We start from the raw sequence: 18,007 nt of genomic DNA, 5'->3' as shown, positions 1-18,007 counted from the left end.
CCTTTCCTGTTAGAGGCTACGCCTATTTTCACATCTCCCAAGACTGTGTTCTACTTTCTTTTCTGTTCTACTCCATTTTTACTTCCAACCCTCCTTCTTCTGGGTTTCCTCTCCAACAGATTATAAAAATGCTTATTTTTGGGCTTCCCTGGTGGCGCAGTGGTTGAGAGTCCGCCTGCCGATGCAGGGGACGTGGGTTCGTGCCCCGGGCCGGGAAGATCCCACATGCCATGGAGTGGCTGGGCCCGTGAGCCATGGCCACTGAACCTGCGTGTCCAGAGCCTGTGCTCCACAATGGGAGAGGCCACAACAGTGAGAGGCCCGTGTACCGCAAAATTTAAAAAAAAAAAAAGCTTATTTTCACCCACATTCTTTTTTTTTTTTAAGATGTTGGGGGTAGGAGTTTATTAATTAATTTATTTATTTTTGCTGTGTTGGGTCTTCGTTTCTGTGCGAGGGCTTTCTCTAGTTGTGGCAAGCGGGGGCCACTCTTCATCGCGGTGCGCTGGCCTCTCACTATCGCGGCCTCTCTTGTTGCAGAGCACAGGCTCCGGACGCGCAGGCTCAGTAGTTGTGACTCACGGGCTTAGTTGCTCCGCGGCATGTGGGATCCTCCCAGACCAGGGCTCAAACCCATGTCCCCTGCGTTGGCAGGCAGATTCTCAACCACTGCACCACCAGGGAAGCCCCCACCCACATTCTTTAAAGAAGTTTGAATGAGAAGTCTTTACTTCCCACTCAACACGGCATCCACCCTTACCCTGGACTGAAATATAACTTTCAAGTTCTCAATGACTTCTATTGCCGAATCCAACGGATATTTCCAGTTCTGATCTCATCAAGCATCTCTGTTAAGTTTCAATCCATTGATCACTCCACTGCCTTCTCCCACCCTTGTGCTCTCCAGCCCTCACTGCACTGTCGGTTCTCTTAGCACCTCTAACGACCGTTCACTTGTCTTCCTCCATGAGTTCCATCTCTGATGGCCGTGAACATCAGTGGCCCACTGTTCTTCCACCTGACACACCTCTCCAAGTCATCTCATCCAGTCTCATGGTTTCAATCCCCACCTGTCAGCTCAGGACCTCTTCCCTGAGCTATCATTTGACTATCCATGTGTCTACTAGGTTTCCCAACAAACAATTCAAACTTGGGATGTCCAAACTGGAACGTACTTTTCTTCCAAACCTGGAATGTCCTTTCTTCTGTCTTACTGCTCCCTCACCAACACACATGTACATTACTTGACTAACTCCTGTTTATCCTTCATTGATCTTCCCCAGAAAATCTTTGCTGAACCTCCAGGTTGGAATAGATCGGTGCCCTCCAAAACACCCCAGTGTATCTCAATTATGGAATAATATCATCAATGCTATTACACAAATAATTTTTTTAATGTATCTGGTTGCCCCATTACACTGTAAGCTCCCTAGGGCAGGGATGGTGTTCTAACCACCTTTTAATCTCTAGGACCTAGCACAATCCTTTCTTTTTTTATTCTTTCTTTTTTTTTTTTTGGCGTTACGCGGGCCTCTCACTGTTGTGGCCTCTCCCGTTGCGGAGCACAAGCTCCGGACGCACAGGCTCAGCGGCCACGGCTCACGGGCCCAGCCGCTCCGCGGCATGTGGGATCTTCCTGGACCAGGGCACGAACCCACGTCCCCTGCATCAGCAGGCGGACTCTCAACCACTGCGCCACCAGGGAAGCCCCCTAGCACAATCCTTGACATACAGTAGGCACTCCATAAATGCTTGGTGACAAATAATGAGAGAGATGTTTTAGGAAGTGATCTGCTGACAATATATAAAACATAAAGGAGAGAGAGACAGACAGGAGTGAATGAAGCTGCAATGGATAACTGCAGTAGAACAAAGTAACACAAAGTCTGAACTAAAATAGGATTAATATGAATAAAAAGAAGGGGATGGACATGAGAGATTCTGCTGTGATAAAATGAACTGGACTAGCAAAAGACTGAACTGGGAGGTGAGAGATGTAAGGGAGAGGCACAATCAATCATCTCTGGGAAACAAGAAAAGACACTGAATACACTGCCATAACCAGGAACTGTAATCTATTCTATACCTTACAAAACTTTCTTTGAAAGGGGGAATTAGGGCTTCCCTGGTGGCGCAGTGGTTAAGAATTAGCCTGCCAATGCAGGGGACACGGGTTCAAGCCCTGGTCTCGGAAGACCACACATGCCGCAGAGCAACTAAGTCCGTGCACCACAACTACTGAACCTGCGCTCTAGAGCCCGTGTGCCAAAACTCCTGAAGCCCGCGTGCCTAGAGCCTGTGCTCCGCAATAAGAGAAGCCACCGCAATGAGAAGCCCATGCACCGCAACAACGAGTAACCCCCCTCACCGAAACGAGAGAAAACCCGCATGCAACAACGAAGACACAATGCAGCCAAAAATAAATTTAAAAAAAAAATTGGGGAATTAAACGGCTTAAGAATTGGATTTTGGTGGTGTTCTCTGAAATCCAAAAATACCTATTATGTGATGAAATTTATAGTAATACAATGCTCAATAATAATCCATAAGTCCTCTCCCTTCTCTTTCTTTTAGTTTCCCAATTTATCAAAGTTGGGTAAAACTGGAGGCTTCTAATATATCATAGGCTAATTTATCAGCATGACACTATATATCTAGAATAATTAATTACTAGAACTTGCTACACTCAAATAAGGTGACCTAAAGAGTTCCATGACTTTTTTTTTTAACCTAAAATTATATGAAACTCTTAAAAAGAGGTATTTGATCTAAATTCTGAAGTTCAGATGCTAAGAGGAGAAAAGTTCTTCATGATGTTTTAGAACATAAGGCTTGCTGGTTGTGACACAGACTTTACTGCTATGGTAAGTTTGCCAAAGGTGACCAGGTTGTCCTAGGGCTAGCTTTAGAGCAGAGAAGGGAGCGCAGGATTAGAGCACAGGGCAGCCCTAATACGCGAGTAACACTTCCTCCTAAAGGAAAACAGCGTGTAGGTATGGAGAAAAAGGCCTGAGAATGCAGGAATGGGTGCGGAAAACGTAAACCCAAAGGGGAACATGAGAATCAAGTGAGATTAGGAAAACCAAAATTTCTTAGGCTTATTTGACCCAGCGCAAAGAGTTTACCTGATTCATGATGGAAAATTTCCTCCCAATTCTGTTGTCTGGTAGCCGAAAGCCCTTCCTCCTCATACCATCTTCTGACTCTGACTTGAACACCTTCTCGGGATCCCCTTTCTCTTCCCCTTCAGAGAGCTCCTTTTGTTTCCTCTTCTTTCTCCTGTTACGTCTCTCTTTGGCACTCTTGGAACTGAGCTTAGAGATTTCAGATGAGCTTCGGGGCGAGCCTGCCCCTTCTTCACCTTCTTCCTCTATGGCATCTTCTGAGACAGTTCCTGCTGAAGTGGCCATCGCCGCCGCCTACGAAAGGAGCCACAGCAACAGTGCAGATCAGAAGCAATGAACTGGAGCCACCCAAAGCCAAGCAATTAGTACAGGTCGTTTCCTTTCCCACAGATAGGGGAAAAAGGGAAAAAAGGAGGAAGGGAAACCAGCCCGTCAGAGGAGCCTGTGGCTGGGGCCTGGCATCCCTTCTTCCTAGCTGAAGCTGTATCGTGGCACACAGCCTTGCATAACCAGAGCAGAACGGCATGGTGAGAACTCTGGGGTTTATTCTCTTGAGTATCTCAGACAAGAACGTGGCTGCCACCTTGGTACCAAATGATCCTTTTTTTGGACAACTCTGCAAATCAATGCTAAGAAACTATACTATACATTATGGGCCCAACAATGTAAAAATACATGTATATTTGGATAAAGATAAAGATGAAAAAGTAAAGTGTTAGGGTGTTGGTGGAATCACAAGTTTGTTTTTCAAATTTTACCTGTATCTTCTTTTCAAGACTTGCTATGACCACAGAGAATCTCTCAAGGAGACCCTAATGTTTTTCTCAACAAAAAGGCTATGCTTATATGAAGCATTATATAGACTGCTCTGGCCACTTTCTTTTCTCCCCAGCCAGCACAGCAGTTGTACACTGAACAGTTGAGAAATTCAACAAAAGATCATATTCACAAACAATATGGCCATTAAGACAAATGGAATAATTGGACTGACCATCTGTAGTTGTTACTTGGGTTATTTTAATCAGATCAGTGACTTCTATTTGACAGTGACTGATGCCTAAAGAGATCCATTGGAATGGCAATCAGGCGGGGCCTTAGTCACCGTGATATGGCAGGAAAGACCATAGCAAAGAATTGGTCACCAACCTGTGCCTCTTCCTGTTGCTTCTTAAGTTGCTCCAACATTGCTTTGAATTCAGCCTCTTTCTGCTCTGCTTCCTCCAGTGTTGCCTGATTCTGTTCTTCATAAGCCATGGCCACCACAGCCAAGATCAAGTTCACCAGATAGAAAGAACCCACAAAGATGACCAAGACGAAGAAGATCATGTACGTTTTCCCAGCTGCTCTTAAGGTCTGTAAAGACAGAGACCACTTTCTGAGTTGCTTGCATCAAACGAATCAGGCTGAAAACAACTCATGGGCTGGTGTTCCTCTGCAGGGGCACTACTGAATTTTTACTTTTTTTTTTTTTTGCAGCATGTGGGATCTTCCCGGACCGGGGCACGAACCCGTGTCCCCTGCATCGGCAGGCGGACTCTCAACCACTGCGCCACCAGGGGAGCCCCCACTACTGCATTTTGAACAGGACAGTACTTCACTGTGTGGTACTTCTTCACACTGCAGAACACTTAGCATCCCCAATGGCCAAACGGCCTCCCCTACCCTCAACTCACAGTAAATGTTGGTAGTACGTCCCATTCATTATGACAAAAAAGTCCTCTTCCACTTCCAAATACTCTTAATATACTCCTTTTGTAGAAAAATGCTTAATTTTTTTCTTAAAGGAAAAATCGCTCTGGGCTAAGAATTACATTTGACTTTGTCAGCTCGTTCTAAAACAAGTCTGAAGAAATGAATACAAGACCTCAGCTCATTTATCTACTGGTCCTCAAAGAGCATTAACAGACAAATTCCATCTCTGGGATCAGGTCCAAGTCATAGGAAGTCCCTATCTTGAGGGACATCCTTCCTTAGCCTGTTGCAATAGGATGAGTTTTTTGTGTGTGTGCGTGGTACGCGGGCCTCTCACTGTTGTGGCCTCTCCCGTTGCGGAGCACAGGCTCCGGACGCGCAGGCTCAGTGGCCATGGCTCACGGGCCTAGCCGCTCCACAGCATGTGGGATCTTCCCGGACCGGGGCACGAACCCGCGTCCCCTGCATCGGCAGGCGGACTCTCAACCACTGCGCCACCAGGGAAGCCCCGTAGGATGAGTTTTTAAAGAGGGGTATGACATAAAGGATAGTGTAGGGAAAAGAAAACAGGAAGGAGGATCCCAAGAGTACTCCCTGGGGACTACTCAAGGAATACTGAGTATTCCTTGAGCAAGCACATAGACATCAAAGAACAATTGTGTTTTCGGTTATGTACACGGGACCCACTATTACTTAGTTTGCATTTTTGTTCTTCTCAACCACAAATTGAAACTTAGCATAAGTCACAAATATTTCATGGGAAAGATTCAATCCTGAGGGAATACTGGGTTGTACAACAGAAAGGAAGAGTTCTAGGAGATACGAATAAGAAACTTCCCTTAAAGAGCTTCCTTCATGCCTGAGGGGAACACATTTCTTATCCTCAAACTAATTTGCATTACCAAATGCTAGAGTCAAATGGAAAACAATGGATCATCAGAGAATCTCTAAACTGGAAGGCCCTCAGCAGTCACCTAGACTAACTTCTCCACCACAACCAGCAAAATTAAACGACTTGCCCAGTCACCAAAGCAGCCTAACAGAATAGTAGTGACCTTTAAAAAAAATCTGTCACAACATTCTTGAACAAATACAAATGTGTTACAAACTTCAGAACATGGACAAGATCTTATCCAAGATCCCTGTGGATAAAATCTCATCTTTATAATGTCTAGCATAGTGCCTTGTACAATGTGTTTAATATTTCTTAAAAAGATGCCCTAAGCCCAAAACTCCGAAAGGAGAAATACTGAAGATGGTCTGGTGAAATGATAGGAAGCAGGTAGAGAATGCAGATTCCCAGGCCGGGCAAGAGGCTCTCAAGTCTGTGAACCTCTACAGCTACCCATGATGAGCATTAAAGGACCAGGCCAAGAGCTGGGAGAATTCACTTACTTTTGTAAACCAGCTGACTCTGAGAAATACCACCCTAAGATCCTATATAACGTCTTCACCAAAGGTCTCTCACACAGAATGTCCCCAACCCCACAAAGCCTCATGCAAATTCTATCACCAAAGAAAAAGAGGTAGCACTCGAAAAAGAGGTATTACTTACTAATTGATACAAGTTCTCCCAGTAGTCCTGGGTCATAAGGCGAAACAATGCCAAGAAGGCCCAGCTAAAAGTGTCAAAGCTTGTGTAACCATAGTTGGGGTTCCTTCCTGCTTTCATACACTGGTATCCCTCTGGGCATTGCCTGAGGAAAGAAAGGGAAACAAAGGGCTTTTCAATGTAATCCTACCCAGTCATCAGCTGTAAGGCATCTCTGTGACCTTGGAGATAATAAATATATAGATGGTTATTTATTACAGGCCAACAAACAGGAATTAAAACAAAGAAAAAGAGGAAAGAAACAAAGTAGCAAGGTCAATTTTTCAAAAAATGATGTCATGGGGACAGTCAAGGATCAGAATCACCTGAAAAATGTTGATTCCTATGACCTACCCAAGACCTAGGAATAAAAGCTCTGGATATGGGATCCAGGAATCTGTATTTTTAAGGGGCGTGTCAGATGATTCTTATGCATGCCAAAATTCGAGAATCACTGTCCTAGATTCATATCAATGTGCAATTCAACCCAATTTAACTTAGCTGCTATCCGAAATGACAAACGGCTAGAAGTTTCTCTTAATCATCTCGATTCTCTTAACACCCATTGTGACAACCATGTCATACTGGGGATTTCAGTGACCTTGATTATAACAGTTCTTCTGCTTTAAGACTTGCCTGATATTTATTTCAGTGTAATTTCTAGTAGCTACTTCAATACAGAAATTAAATGAACTTCTAGTCGTCATGTCATCTTAAAACACCAACTCCTGTATTTACCAATATACTCTAAATAATGACACTACACCCTACATTTATATAGTCCTCTGTTTACAAAGCACTTTCACATATGTTATGTAATTGGATCCTTACATAACCCTTTGAGAAAGTGAGAACATGATTAAATCCGTTTTTAGATGAAGAAACTGAGGCTCACATAAGTTAAATGGCTTGCCAAAAGTCTAGAAGTAGCAGGATCAGGACTAAACTTTGTTGCTGTACACTCATGTTCATAGCAGCATTATTCACAAGAGCTAAAATGTGGAAACAACCCAAGTGTCTACTGACAGATGAATGGATAAACAAAACGTGATATATACATACAATGGAATATTATTCAGCCTTAAAAAGGAAGGAAATTCTGACATATACTATAACACGGATGAACCCTGAGGACATTATGCCAAGTGAAATAACCCAGTTGCAGAAAGACAATTACTGTATGATTCTACTTAAGTAAGGTACTTAGACTGGTCAAAATCATAGAGACAGAAAGTAGAATGGTGGTCACCAGGGGCTGAGGGGAGGGGAGAATGGGGAGTAATTGGGTACAGAGTTTCACTGTAGGAAGATGACGAGTTCTGGAGATGCATGGTGGTGACGGTCGCATAACAACATCAGCATACTTAATACCACTGAACTGTACATGTAGAAATGGTTAAGAGACCAAATTTTATGTTACGTGTATTTTGCCACAGTATAAAAAGGGGAAAAGATATTACATTGCAACTCTTTCCCCTCCCCCACGTTGTCAGGCCTGGCATATTCTGGGTCAACCTTGGGTGCTAACCTATCATGAAGACGGTGTCCTTATTCGATATTTTATTAATTGTGTTAGGATAGAATGAGGAGAGTCTTCAAGAGACAGGCAAGATATCTGATGTTATAGATTCTGTCTTTAGCCTTTTACGTCTTTAATTTTGGCTTGAGACTATGGACACCTTCACCTACTAGTGAAATGTCAACTTTGGACGGACAAATATAAGACAGAAAGAAAATCTGAGTCACCCAATACGTCGGGCCCACTAAGGATCCACTATATGAGCACAAAGAAAGAGAACATATTGTCCATTTTTGTCTGACAAATTATTTTAAGGGAGGAGAATAAAATTAGGTGAGCTACTTACCCAGCATCAGAACTGTTCCCACAGAGCAAAGGTTCCAGCATGCCAGGAACTGTGTAAAAATTTGCTAGAAAAGTTTGAAGAGGCAGGAAATGAATAAGGCAGATTTCAGTGAATGAGAGAATAAACAGTTATTGATTTTAGCTCACATAAATCTTTCCTGACAGCAGTGAAACCTGATAAGAATTCTTTCCCATTAACTATTCTCCTATATATATTTAACAATGAAAAGTGCTGCTGTGTAGCCTTTAGTGCAATGTTCTTTTCACAGACACCTGACTTCTACTCGTACTTCAGATCTGTACGCCACGTTCTAGCACTTGAATCAAAGGGTTGTTACACCACTCTACTCTTCTATCCTTATAACTTCTCTCTACCAAAGATAAACTGATCGCTAGTCACCATGCCCCACTTTAATTCAGAAGGCACGTTTGCCTTTCGTGTCCCTGAAATCCCCTTTGCAACACTTTCTTGTAGATACTAACTGCCTTTATTCCTCAGGAGTGACTGACAGTGAGACTGCTAACTTTCCCCCATTGTTTTACAGAAGTACTACTATACCAAATATTCCTAAGGGTAAGACCCAAGTGCCTTGGTTCCTGAAATGAACCTGTTAAAACTCCTTAACTGTAATAGGATCAAATGATTACTTAGAGATTACTCGACTCCCAAAGACCAGATTGATTCCTAAGGTCTAAGTAGTATTCAGAAACCTTACTAGGTATATACTCTATAAACTAAATGTTTACATATCTCAGGGAAAAGAGGATTTTTATCAAGTTTCTAAGCCTGATTTTCAAAGCAAAAGTTTAGGGGTACATGTGAAAAAGATCTAAAGTTTCATTTTTGCTTTTAAAGGGAGAGAAAAGAGAGAGAGGGAGAGGGGGCTGATATCTGAGAGCTTCTGAACATTATCCGACCTCACGGGAAGGGAGTAAGTTCCCAAGGCTCGTTCCAGCAGTCCTGGCCTTCCTTTCCGGAAGGCTGTTTCTTGCGCACTCGCAGAGACGGGGCCACCTACTTTTATTGTTGATGTACTCGTCCCAGTCAAAGCCCTTGGTGCCATTTTCAAGATAGCTCTCGTTGAAGTTTATGGGCCACACCACACACTTGTTTCGCAGGTTTCCCATGAAGAGCTGCAGTCCGATCAAGGCAAAGACACTCAGGCAGAACACTGTCAGGATCATCACATCCGACAGCTTCTTCACGGACTGAATCAGGGCGCCCACGATGGTCTTCAGGCCTGAGGGGAGAGAACCCCCAGAGTCAGAGTCATCCCACAGCCCTCCCCACCTCCCCCAGCCTCCCCGCTCCGCCACGGCTCTTAGTCTGCCCCACAGGGCCGCCCACGAAGCGCGGCCACTTCACCATTTACACCGTGGGAATAACAGTGGGGCGGCGGTATTGTCAATTCTTCCAGGGGCATCAATTTTTAAGTCAATATTTTTTTGAAAAAGAAAGTCCCTTCTCCAGCATGTGGCTCTTTTCTTCCTGGAAGCACTTCCCTGTCTCTGACTGCTTCTCAGCGACTCAGATGAGTCAAGGTCTTACTTGCCTCAGTGTTGCCACACATGCTGTTCCCTCTGCCTGGAATGCTTCCTTCCCTTCTCTTGTCCCTCCTGCCTGTTTCCTATTCATCCTCCACTCTCGCTTAAAGAGCAATTCCCCCAGAAAGGCTTCCCTGACTTTACGACTCTTCTCCCTCCCCTACTATTACTATTTTAATAGCACCTTTTACTTCCTCTGTAGCATTTATCATGGTTATGGTTAATTATGTCTGCCTTGTTCACAGGTGTATCTGCATGGCTTAGCCCACAAGGTACTCAGTAAATATTAGCTGAATAAACAAACAGAAAATCAGGAATTGAGGAGGCTTCCAGTTTGGAAAGAGAACTACAGGTAAGTTTAAAAGCCAATAATAGGTGAGAAGGTACAATAATATTTTCCCAAGAGCTCTGGAAATGCCAATATATTGAAAAGGTTAATCAGTATCAATCTAGTATTTGTAGTTTGTATTTCCACTAAAAAATATACCTTCTCTGCATCACATATACTATACCTTTTTTCTGTCCTAGATTAAAAACTTGAAAAAGTTTAAAAAACATATAACCCACTTGAATTGGCGGTTTAAATGCAAGCCACCGGTTCAAATTTGAATCTGCAGGCAGATTTCTTAACTGCACAGGGAGAGATCGGTGATAGGAGGCAAAGAAAAGTATGGTTGTGGGCTCGTGATGTTTGGATCAAGACTGAGTCTACATGTGGTTCTCCTGGGCATGCTCACACATCAGCTAACCATAAACCATAAGACATGGCCAAGAAAGCACTGAGCACTCCCGGGGTGCCAGAACACCAGGACGGACAGCAGGCAGACACACAGCCTTGACACACAGGCCTCAAGAGGGATCTTATCCCTAATCTACTTCTTTTCTGTTTTGTTTTGCTTTGTTTTTGCGGTACGCAGGCCTCTCACCGCTGTGGCCTCTCCCGTTGCGGAGCACAGGCTCCGGACACGCAGGCTCAGCGGCCATGGCTCACGGGCCCAGCCGCTCCGCGGCATGTGGGATCTTCCCGGACCGGGGCACGAACCAGTGTCTCCTGCATCGGCAGGCAGACTCCCAACCACTGAGCCACCAGGGAAGCCCCCTAATCTACTTCTGAAGACAAGACTATCACACTGAAATTCTACAGAAATCCTAACCCTGGCTCTGATCCTAACCCTAATCCCAATTCTAATCCTGAGTCTGGGTAGATAATTACTAATCTTAATCAAGTTATACAACTTACTTACGTGGCCTGAGCAATAAACCTAATCTCCTTGGACCTCAGTGTTTTCATCTTTAAAATGGGGATGATTATAGTAGAATATCATAGGGCTGTTGCGAGGATTAAGCATGATTCATACAAACACTTAACACAGCACCTGGCACACAATAAATGAATCAAATGTTAACCATTTTTGTCTGAACCTTAGTTTACTCAATTGTAAAAGGTATTTAAAATATCAACCTCGCTGGGTTGTTGTGAGGTTTAAATAAGATAATGAATGTTAAATACCAAGTACAGTGCCCGGTACTTACTACCTGTTAGCTATCACTATTATACCTACGTTGCCCTCTTCAAAGAGACAGGATAATGGGATGATGACACTGCATGGCTAACCTCGTACGATGGTGACCTAATGGGTAGTGTGGACGTGACTCTTCTTTTGCTGTATTTTGCAAGTGACTACCTAGAATTTTCAAAGTTGAGTCCAATGGTGGTAATGGATGCCGTGCCTAGCACAAGCCCTGGCACAAAGCAGACCCTTAATATGTTTTTAAGTTCTTTATTGAAAGAGTAAATGAGTAAGAAGCTTTCTTTCATACAGATATCCTGAAAGGGATGTAAGGGAAATTAAAGAAAAAAGAGCCAAGAGTTAGACTGTAGAGACGTGGCAGTGTGCAAAGACTTATGTTTGCTCACAGAGCGGGCCTTCCATGGACACTGTGGCCACCAAAGGGGTTAGGAAGAGCTTGCCTGGGCTCCAGGGATAAGGCATTTCTGGCCTGATTCCTTGTCTCCTCACAGGGCTGTTCAGAAAGAGCACAGGGCAGGAATCAGAAAGCAGGAATTCTGATCCTGGCTCAGCCACTATTTATGACCCACTGTGTTTCAGAACAAACTTAAGGTCACCTCCCGGTCTCATTTTCTCATACACAGAACATGGATAAACACAGGAGCACCGGCAGTGGGCAGTGGAGGAGAAGCTGAAGAATCGTCTCTAAAAGTGTTTTGGTTTTTTTTTTCTTTTTAAAATCTTTTTAACTGTGCCTTGTGGCACGTGGGATCTTAGTTCCCCGACCAGGGATCAAACCCGTGCCCCCTGCAGTGGAAGCGCAGAGTCTTAACCACTGGACCGCCAGGGAGGTCCCTCTAAAAGTCTTTAAAAATAGGGCAGAGATATTTACTTGTTCGTGATTAAGTAGCTGAAGTTTCAATCTTTTATTCCTAAGTCCTGGAAAATTGCATCATAATCACACAGCTAGGTAAGAAGGTATTGGTGGTATAGAATAAAAGGCAGCTATAAAGAAGTAAAAATTGTTCCAGTGTTCTGGAACTCATTTCAATAAGTCGCTAAGGAATAGAAAAGTCCTTCACTGTATTTGGCTGGGTTGAGGCAGGTGTATGTTGGGTCGATAAGTCAATTCTAGGCTCCTAAAATTATGCAGTTCTGCTTTCAAAGTCAAAGAGTGATTTTTAAAAAAGAGTAGTTGATAAACCATAATGGAAAAGAATATGAAAAAGAATGTACGTATATGTATAACTGAGTCACTTTTCTGTACAGCAGTAATTAACACAACATTGTAATTCAACTATACGTCAATAAAAAATAAATTAAAAAAAAAAGAGTAGTTGAATAGGTCACTGAAGAATGGCTGTAAAGTTTATTTTCCTGGACTTCTTTATGAAGAGCTTATATAGCCATCTCTCCTGAATGGTTCAGACAATCACCTGTCTGAATACTGGATGATAGCTCAAGGCCCTTTCTACTTCTATTTTAATGAATTGAGAAATGAGCTGTAAGCTGTCATTTGTATTAGTAACAAGAGGATAAAACTTTAAAATAGTCAAACCAATGTATTTGTGACATTAATTAATTTTTAAGAACATACAATTTTAGCATAAGTCTAATCTGATTTTCCTGGGCTGGGAACTCTTTGGACAGTTCCAAGCCCATACAACAGGACGTTCCAGGCTATGAGCTCAAACTATCTTCTGTTCCATAAGGGTGGGCTCCCAGCAGCCTTGTTTGTAGGAAGTAACCTTCTCTTAGTAGTTAGATGTCAGGATGCACACCTGACCTAAATCTAGATCCTGTCCTCCAGGAATATAGAATGGGACAAGAGACAGTCCAGTAGCCTTTTCATGTGGTGGGAATGATAATATATAAATCTGGAAGCTAAATGGTAGCCATATTCTATCATTATATTAGGATATGTCTGTGAAGTCAAGACAGCATTCTAAGGGACAGAAAAAGGAAATAGGAGCATGGAGAAGAGAAAGATGAAGACAAGGTACTCCCTGGTGTCTGGGGCTTTCTGGCTCTGCATTCTGCTTTCACTGGCTTCCAGAAGCCCCAAAGCATTCCAGCCCTTAGTTTCCTTGAAGTACTCCTGTATCTTTTTACTTGCAACCAGAGATGCTCAAATAATACACCAACCCTACATGGAACTCCTCACTTTTCTGGGGATTGACCTGAACACTCACAATCGGCTGGTTCAACATCTCTTCTCCATAAACCAGATGCTACCGCTGAAGAAATCTGTACACATGAGTCCAGAAAGCTAAAAAAAAATTTTCAAGTGTTTTCCTTTGAAGTCTGAGGCTTAGATCAACTCCTCTGTGGAGTTCTTTCAACTTTCAAGAAGGTTAAAGTAGAGACTTAAGTTGGAAATGGTATTCAGCCGCTTATACTTCACAGGGTCTCAAAGGAACAAAACTTAATTAAGCAAAAATGATCACTAAATAACACTATGGCCAACCAAAAAGTTTACTCTCTAAGATTCTCATCCAGATTGTTAGGAGAAAATTAGAGGAAGGCACAGGAAGAAGAAAGGTGACGTAACTTAATATCTGTAAGTGAAGTTAGGCACACAATTACTCAGCAATATTGAATGGTTACTGGATTATACACGGGCCTCAGCCAAGACTCTTCTTCCTTCCGTTAGTGTTGATAATTGCAAATGACCATATCTGCAGACACTGATGCCAATTTATGGAAATGACGCCATCAATGCTTTTCTTTTTTCTTTTTTTTTTTTTTTTGCGGTACGCGGGCCTCTCACTGTTGTGGCCTCTCCCGTTGCGGAGCACAGGCTCTGGACGCGCAGGCTCAGCGGCCATGGCTCACGGGCCCAGACGCTCCGCGGCATGTGGGATCCTCCCGGACCGGGGCACGAACCCACATCCCCTGCATCGGCAGGCGGACCCTCAACCACTGCACCACCAAGGAAGTCCCATCAATGCTTCTCTTAAGCTCAACCTTCATAGTCTTGCCAGCAGTGGCTGCCACATACTAGTAAACACAGCCAAGCAAAAGTGCTCCCCCAGCAACAAGCAACACGGGTCAAAAAAAGTAGGAAGTTGCTGGTAGAACTTCTGACCCGAGGCGTGCAAGAATGGAGACTGTTCTGGTTGTGAGCATAAACTGTCTTACTTCCTCAACCAGTTCATAACACCACATACCAGAATACGCAAGAAAACTAATAATCCGAAACAGAGCAGTGAGCTCCTTCTTGTGACTCCTACACAACAGAGTGTGACACAGGAGCCATGCGGCGGCAAACTGGACAGCGAGAAGAAGAGGCGAACGTCCACCAGCACTGGGACGTGTCTGAGCAGAAGTAGTTAATAGACTTACTACAGAACAAGGAAAGACAGCTGGACCCGATGTACAGAAAGGTCAGCTACCAGACAGGAAGTCGGACACTTAAGAAATTTTGAGAAGCAGGTGCAGCCGCTGTCACAGAATTTTACTCCGCTGTATGTCCAAAGGCGCCTCTGAACCTCCTGTCACCTTTCCCAAGGCCCAGCAATCCCTTAGACAAATGAACAAAGCCTGCTTATGTGCTAAGTCCAGAGAAACCAGCCATGCATGCTGGGATCAAGATCGTCCACCATGCTGGTGCCAGATTATAAATAAAGTCCATTTATCTTTCCTAGTTCATGGTTCAGGTTGAGAAATCTAACTGGTTTGAAGCAACACGAGCCACCCCTCCTACAAAATGAACATCAGAACAGGCCTCAACAGCAGTAACAAGCAGCTCTCGCAACAGGGGGAAGAACAACTCCCCGGTCCCACAGTCTGGCTCGGTCCAGGCAAGTCCTGGGGTACAGTCATGCCGGGTCACCTTCCCTGCTGCAGATGCAGTCCTCACAGTGACAGTTCTTGCAGGTTCTTCAGATCAAGAGTAACGTGGGAGAGACCTGGGGGGCCCTTGATTTATTTACTCAAGACTAGATTCGTCTTGAGTAAGCCTGACCACAACTAAACGAGCTCTCAGAGGTGGGGCTGGGAGGGGGCGCTGGGAGTTCTCAGTGTTGCTCCCATCAGGACCACTGTGGTAAACTTCAGCTGTCTTTCCTGAGAAACAGTGTGGGAAAAGGAGAAACACAAAAGCAACTGGATTAATCACTAGAGTATTTTAAAAGAAACAATGACTCTGAATAGAGTCTTAACACACTTTCTATCCCCCTTCACAGCGCAGCAGAGATTGCCACATTCATAATGGGCACATTTAAAGAAAACACCTTCTTTGTGAATATTGCGGGGGGGGACGGAGAAGGGCCTCTCATTTTCCCTGCTTCTTATCTGATACCACAGGTAAAGAGAGAGAGACGGTAACAGAAATGAAAGCAGAGAAATAACAAATCCAAGAGAAAAATGATCAAGAAATTACAGCTCGAAAGAGAGCAAAATGACCAACAGAAGTAGTGCTTTGGGGAGCCATTTAAATGATGATGGAAATGAAAAGGGACTGGCAGCGAGGCCCTCCCAACCAGTTTTATTTACACCATTAAGTGCTACACTCTAAGAAAACCCTGAGACACCTTCTTTGAGATGTCCACCTTATCTTGGGGGCATGTTAGTCCCGTGGCTCATGGCCAAAGCACGCAGGAGATGAAAATTCTGACAAAGTCACTTAGAAGTTCATTTTTGTACCCAGATGAACACAAAGTGAAAACAAAGTTTTAAGGTATACGACATTCTCCACAGAACACTTCAATGTCAAGTTGAATCCAGCAAGTTCCAGACCAAAGAAAATATTCAAAGGGTCTTTTCCTATAACTGACCCTTTTAGCACAGTTTGCATGGCACTATTCTTCAAGTGGAGTTCTCCGAAGCAGAAGGGAAACCATGAATGATAGGTATCCAGGTCTTGAGTTGGCAAATAAAAAGGGTCAGGATGTGAGTTCAGTCTTTTCTAAGCCACAAGAAGGCTCTAAATCAAAGTATCTCTTGTATAAAAGGCTGGAGCTAACTGGTGCACTGTACTCTCCAATCTTCAGGGAGTCCTGACTGCCCTGACACATTCAGAGTATCTATCAATACCAAAGATGCTAAGAGGGAGGACGGCATCAGCCAGGTGAGCCGGGTGAGTGCTCTAGGAAAGGGAAAACTCTCATAAAGAGCCCTGTGAGAACTTGCAGGTCCCACATCAGTTCTGTGCCTGCTCTCACTCCTGTTTTTGGCAGCTTCGGCCGCATAGCACAGGGAGATCAGCTCGGTGCTTTGTGACCACTAGAGGGGTGGGATAGGGAGGGTGGGAGGGAGGGAGACGCAAGAGGGAAGAGATATGGGAACATATGTATATGTATAACTGATACACTCTGTTATAAGGCAGAAACTAACACACCATTGTAAAGCAATTATACTCCAATAAAGATGTTTAAAAAAAACAAAAAGCCGATCATCAAACCGGGAGCAGGAAAAGGCAAAAGAAAGCAACAATCCCACTGAAGTGGCCCATGAGAAAACTTGGTACCCAAAGCAATGGCTTTTACTCAGAGGGAACTATGGCCTAACTCTGTAACTGTGGAGTCAAAATGACTTAGATTTCCAGTCAAGAGAGGGCCCAGGTCTACTGCCTCATACACTGGTGTTACCACCTGGGAAGGAGACCTGGGTAACAGGCAGGTAGGAACAAGGCAATAGCCCTCTACACGTAGAATGGGGAGCAAAAGGACTTGGGATTAAAAGTCACACTTTAATTCAAGTATCAATTATACCATTCACGGATAGTGATCTATTATTGGCTTTATTACCCCTTAAAGTTATTTTCCAAAGCCTCCCAAAGCCATCTGAGTTGCGGGGTGCTCCTAGAAATAGGAATCCAGGAATCTATTTCAAACTGTGAAGCTGGTGTCTAAATCTTCATACAAACCTTTTCTTTGGGTTTAGGTTTCTTCTTTATAATTGCTACTGCTAAAATCATTTATGGAGGACTACTATGGGCCAGGCACTGTGCTTATAAATATATATTTGTAATACAGAATATAAAACTAGACATGAATATATACCTATAAAACTAAAGTAATAAGGATAAATTACGTGACATCAGTCAAGAGTTATCTTGCAGAAATGCTGCGGTCAGAAGTTAATCATACAGCAGAGACAGAGACAGAGGCTAAGAGCTGGAGCAGAGACAGCATCTGCTGCCCTAGTTAGTGAGCAGAACGCAGCTTTCCAATTTAATTCTGGAAGAGAAGTTTTGAGATCACAAGAACATAAAGAGACAGATGCCTTGCGGAGTACGCTGGGGGAAGTGAGCAGAAAACATGGGATCATATTTAAAAGAGGCCAGAGGAGGAAAGAGACCAAAGGAAAAATGAAAGTAAAGATTTGGTGGTACAGATGTCTTAAAAAAAAAAATAAGACAAGGCCTGCCTAAGGGTTAGGCTGCCATCAACAAGCTTCATGAAGCTGCCTAAAGAATGAGCTGAATTTTCTGTCAAACGGATTTGAAACGGCTAGGAACTAAACCTTGATAAGTCAGGGTTATAGTTTTTTGCCAAGGAGAATATACTCCAACTGACACCCAGCCTCTGGTTGATAAGCAGTAAGCTACCATTGCTAAAAATAAAGGAATTCATTTTTAAAAAATATTTATTTATTTGGCTGCACTGGGTCTTAGTTGCAGCACACGGGATCTTTTAGTTGTGGCATGCAAATTCTCAGTTGTGGCATGTGGGAT

General features: G+C 43.6%; 1 protein-coding gene across 5 annotated transcripts in view; it reads right to left on the bottom strand.

Annotated features, from left to right (window-relative positions):
- The window catches only part of SCN8A (sodium voltage-gated channel alpha subunit 8), a 177,551-nt gene that overhangs the window by 67,776 nt on the left and 91,768 nt on the right, over window positions 1-18,007 (bottom strand). For all 5 annotated transcript variants that reach the window (XM_049694090.1, XM_049694089.1, XM_049694093.1 and 2 more), the window contains exons 7-11: window positions 9,292-9,513; window positions 8,274-8,337; window positions 6,373-6,514; window positions 4,272-4,478; window positions 3,126-3,419 (exon numbers count right to left, since the gene is read on the bottom strand). In XM_049694090.1, the coding sequence (XP_049550047.1) occupies window positions 3,126-3,419; window positions 4,272-4,478; window positions 6,373-6,514; window positions 8,274-8,337; window positions 9,292-9,513 (929 nt within the window). The remainder of the gene's footprint in view (window positions 1-3,125; window positions 3,420-4,271; window positions 4,479-6,372; window positions 6,515-8,273; window positions 8,338-9,291; window positions 9,514-18,007) is intronic.

The sequence above is a fragment of the Orcinus orca genome, chromosome 11 (genome assembly GCF_937001465.1).
Source record: "Orcinus orca chromosome 11, mOrcOrc1.1, whole genome shotgun sequence".
In the NCBI taxonomy this organism is placed as follows: domain Eukaryota; kingdom Metazoa; phylum Chordata; class Mammalia; order Artiodactyla; family Delphinidae; genus Orcinus; species Orcinus orca.
The sequence above is the reverse complement of the archived record's forward strand: the minus strand, read 5'-3'. Positions and strand labels throughout refer to the sequence as shown.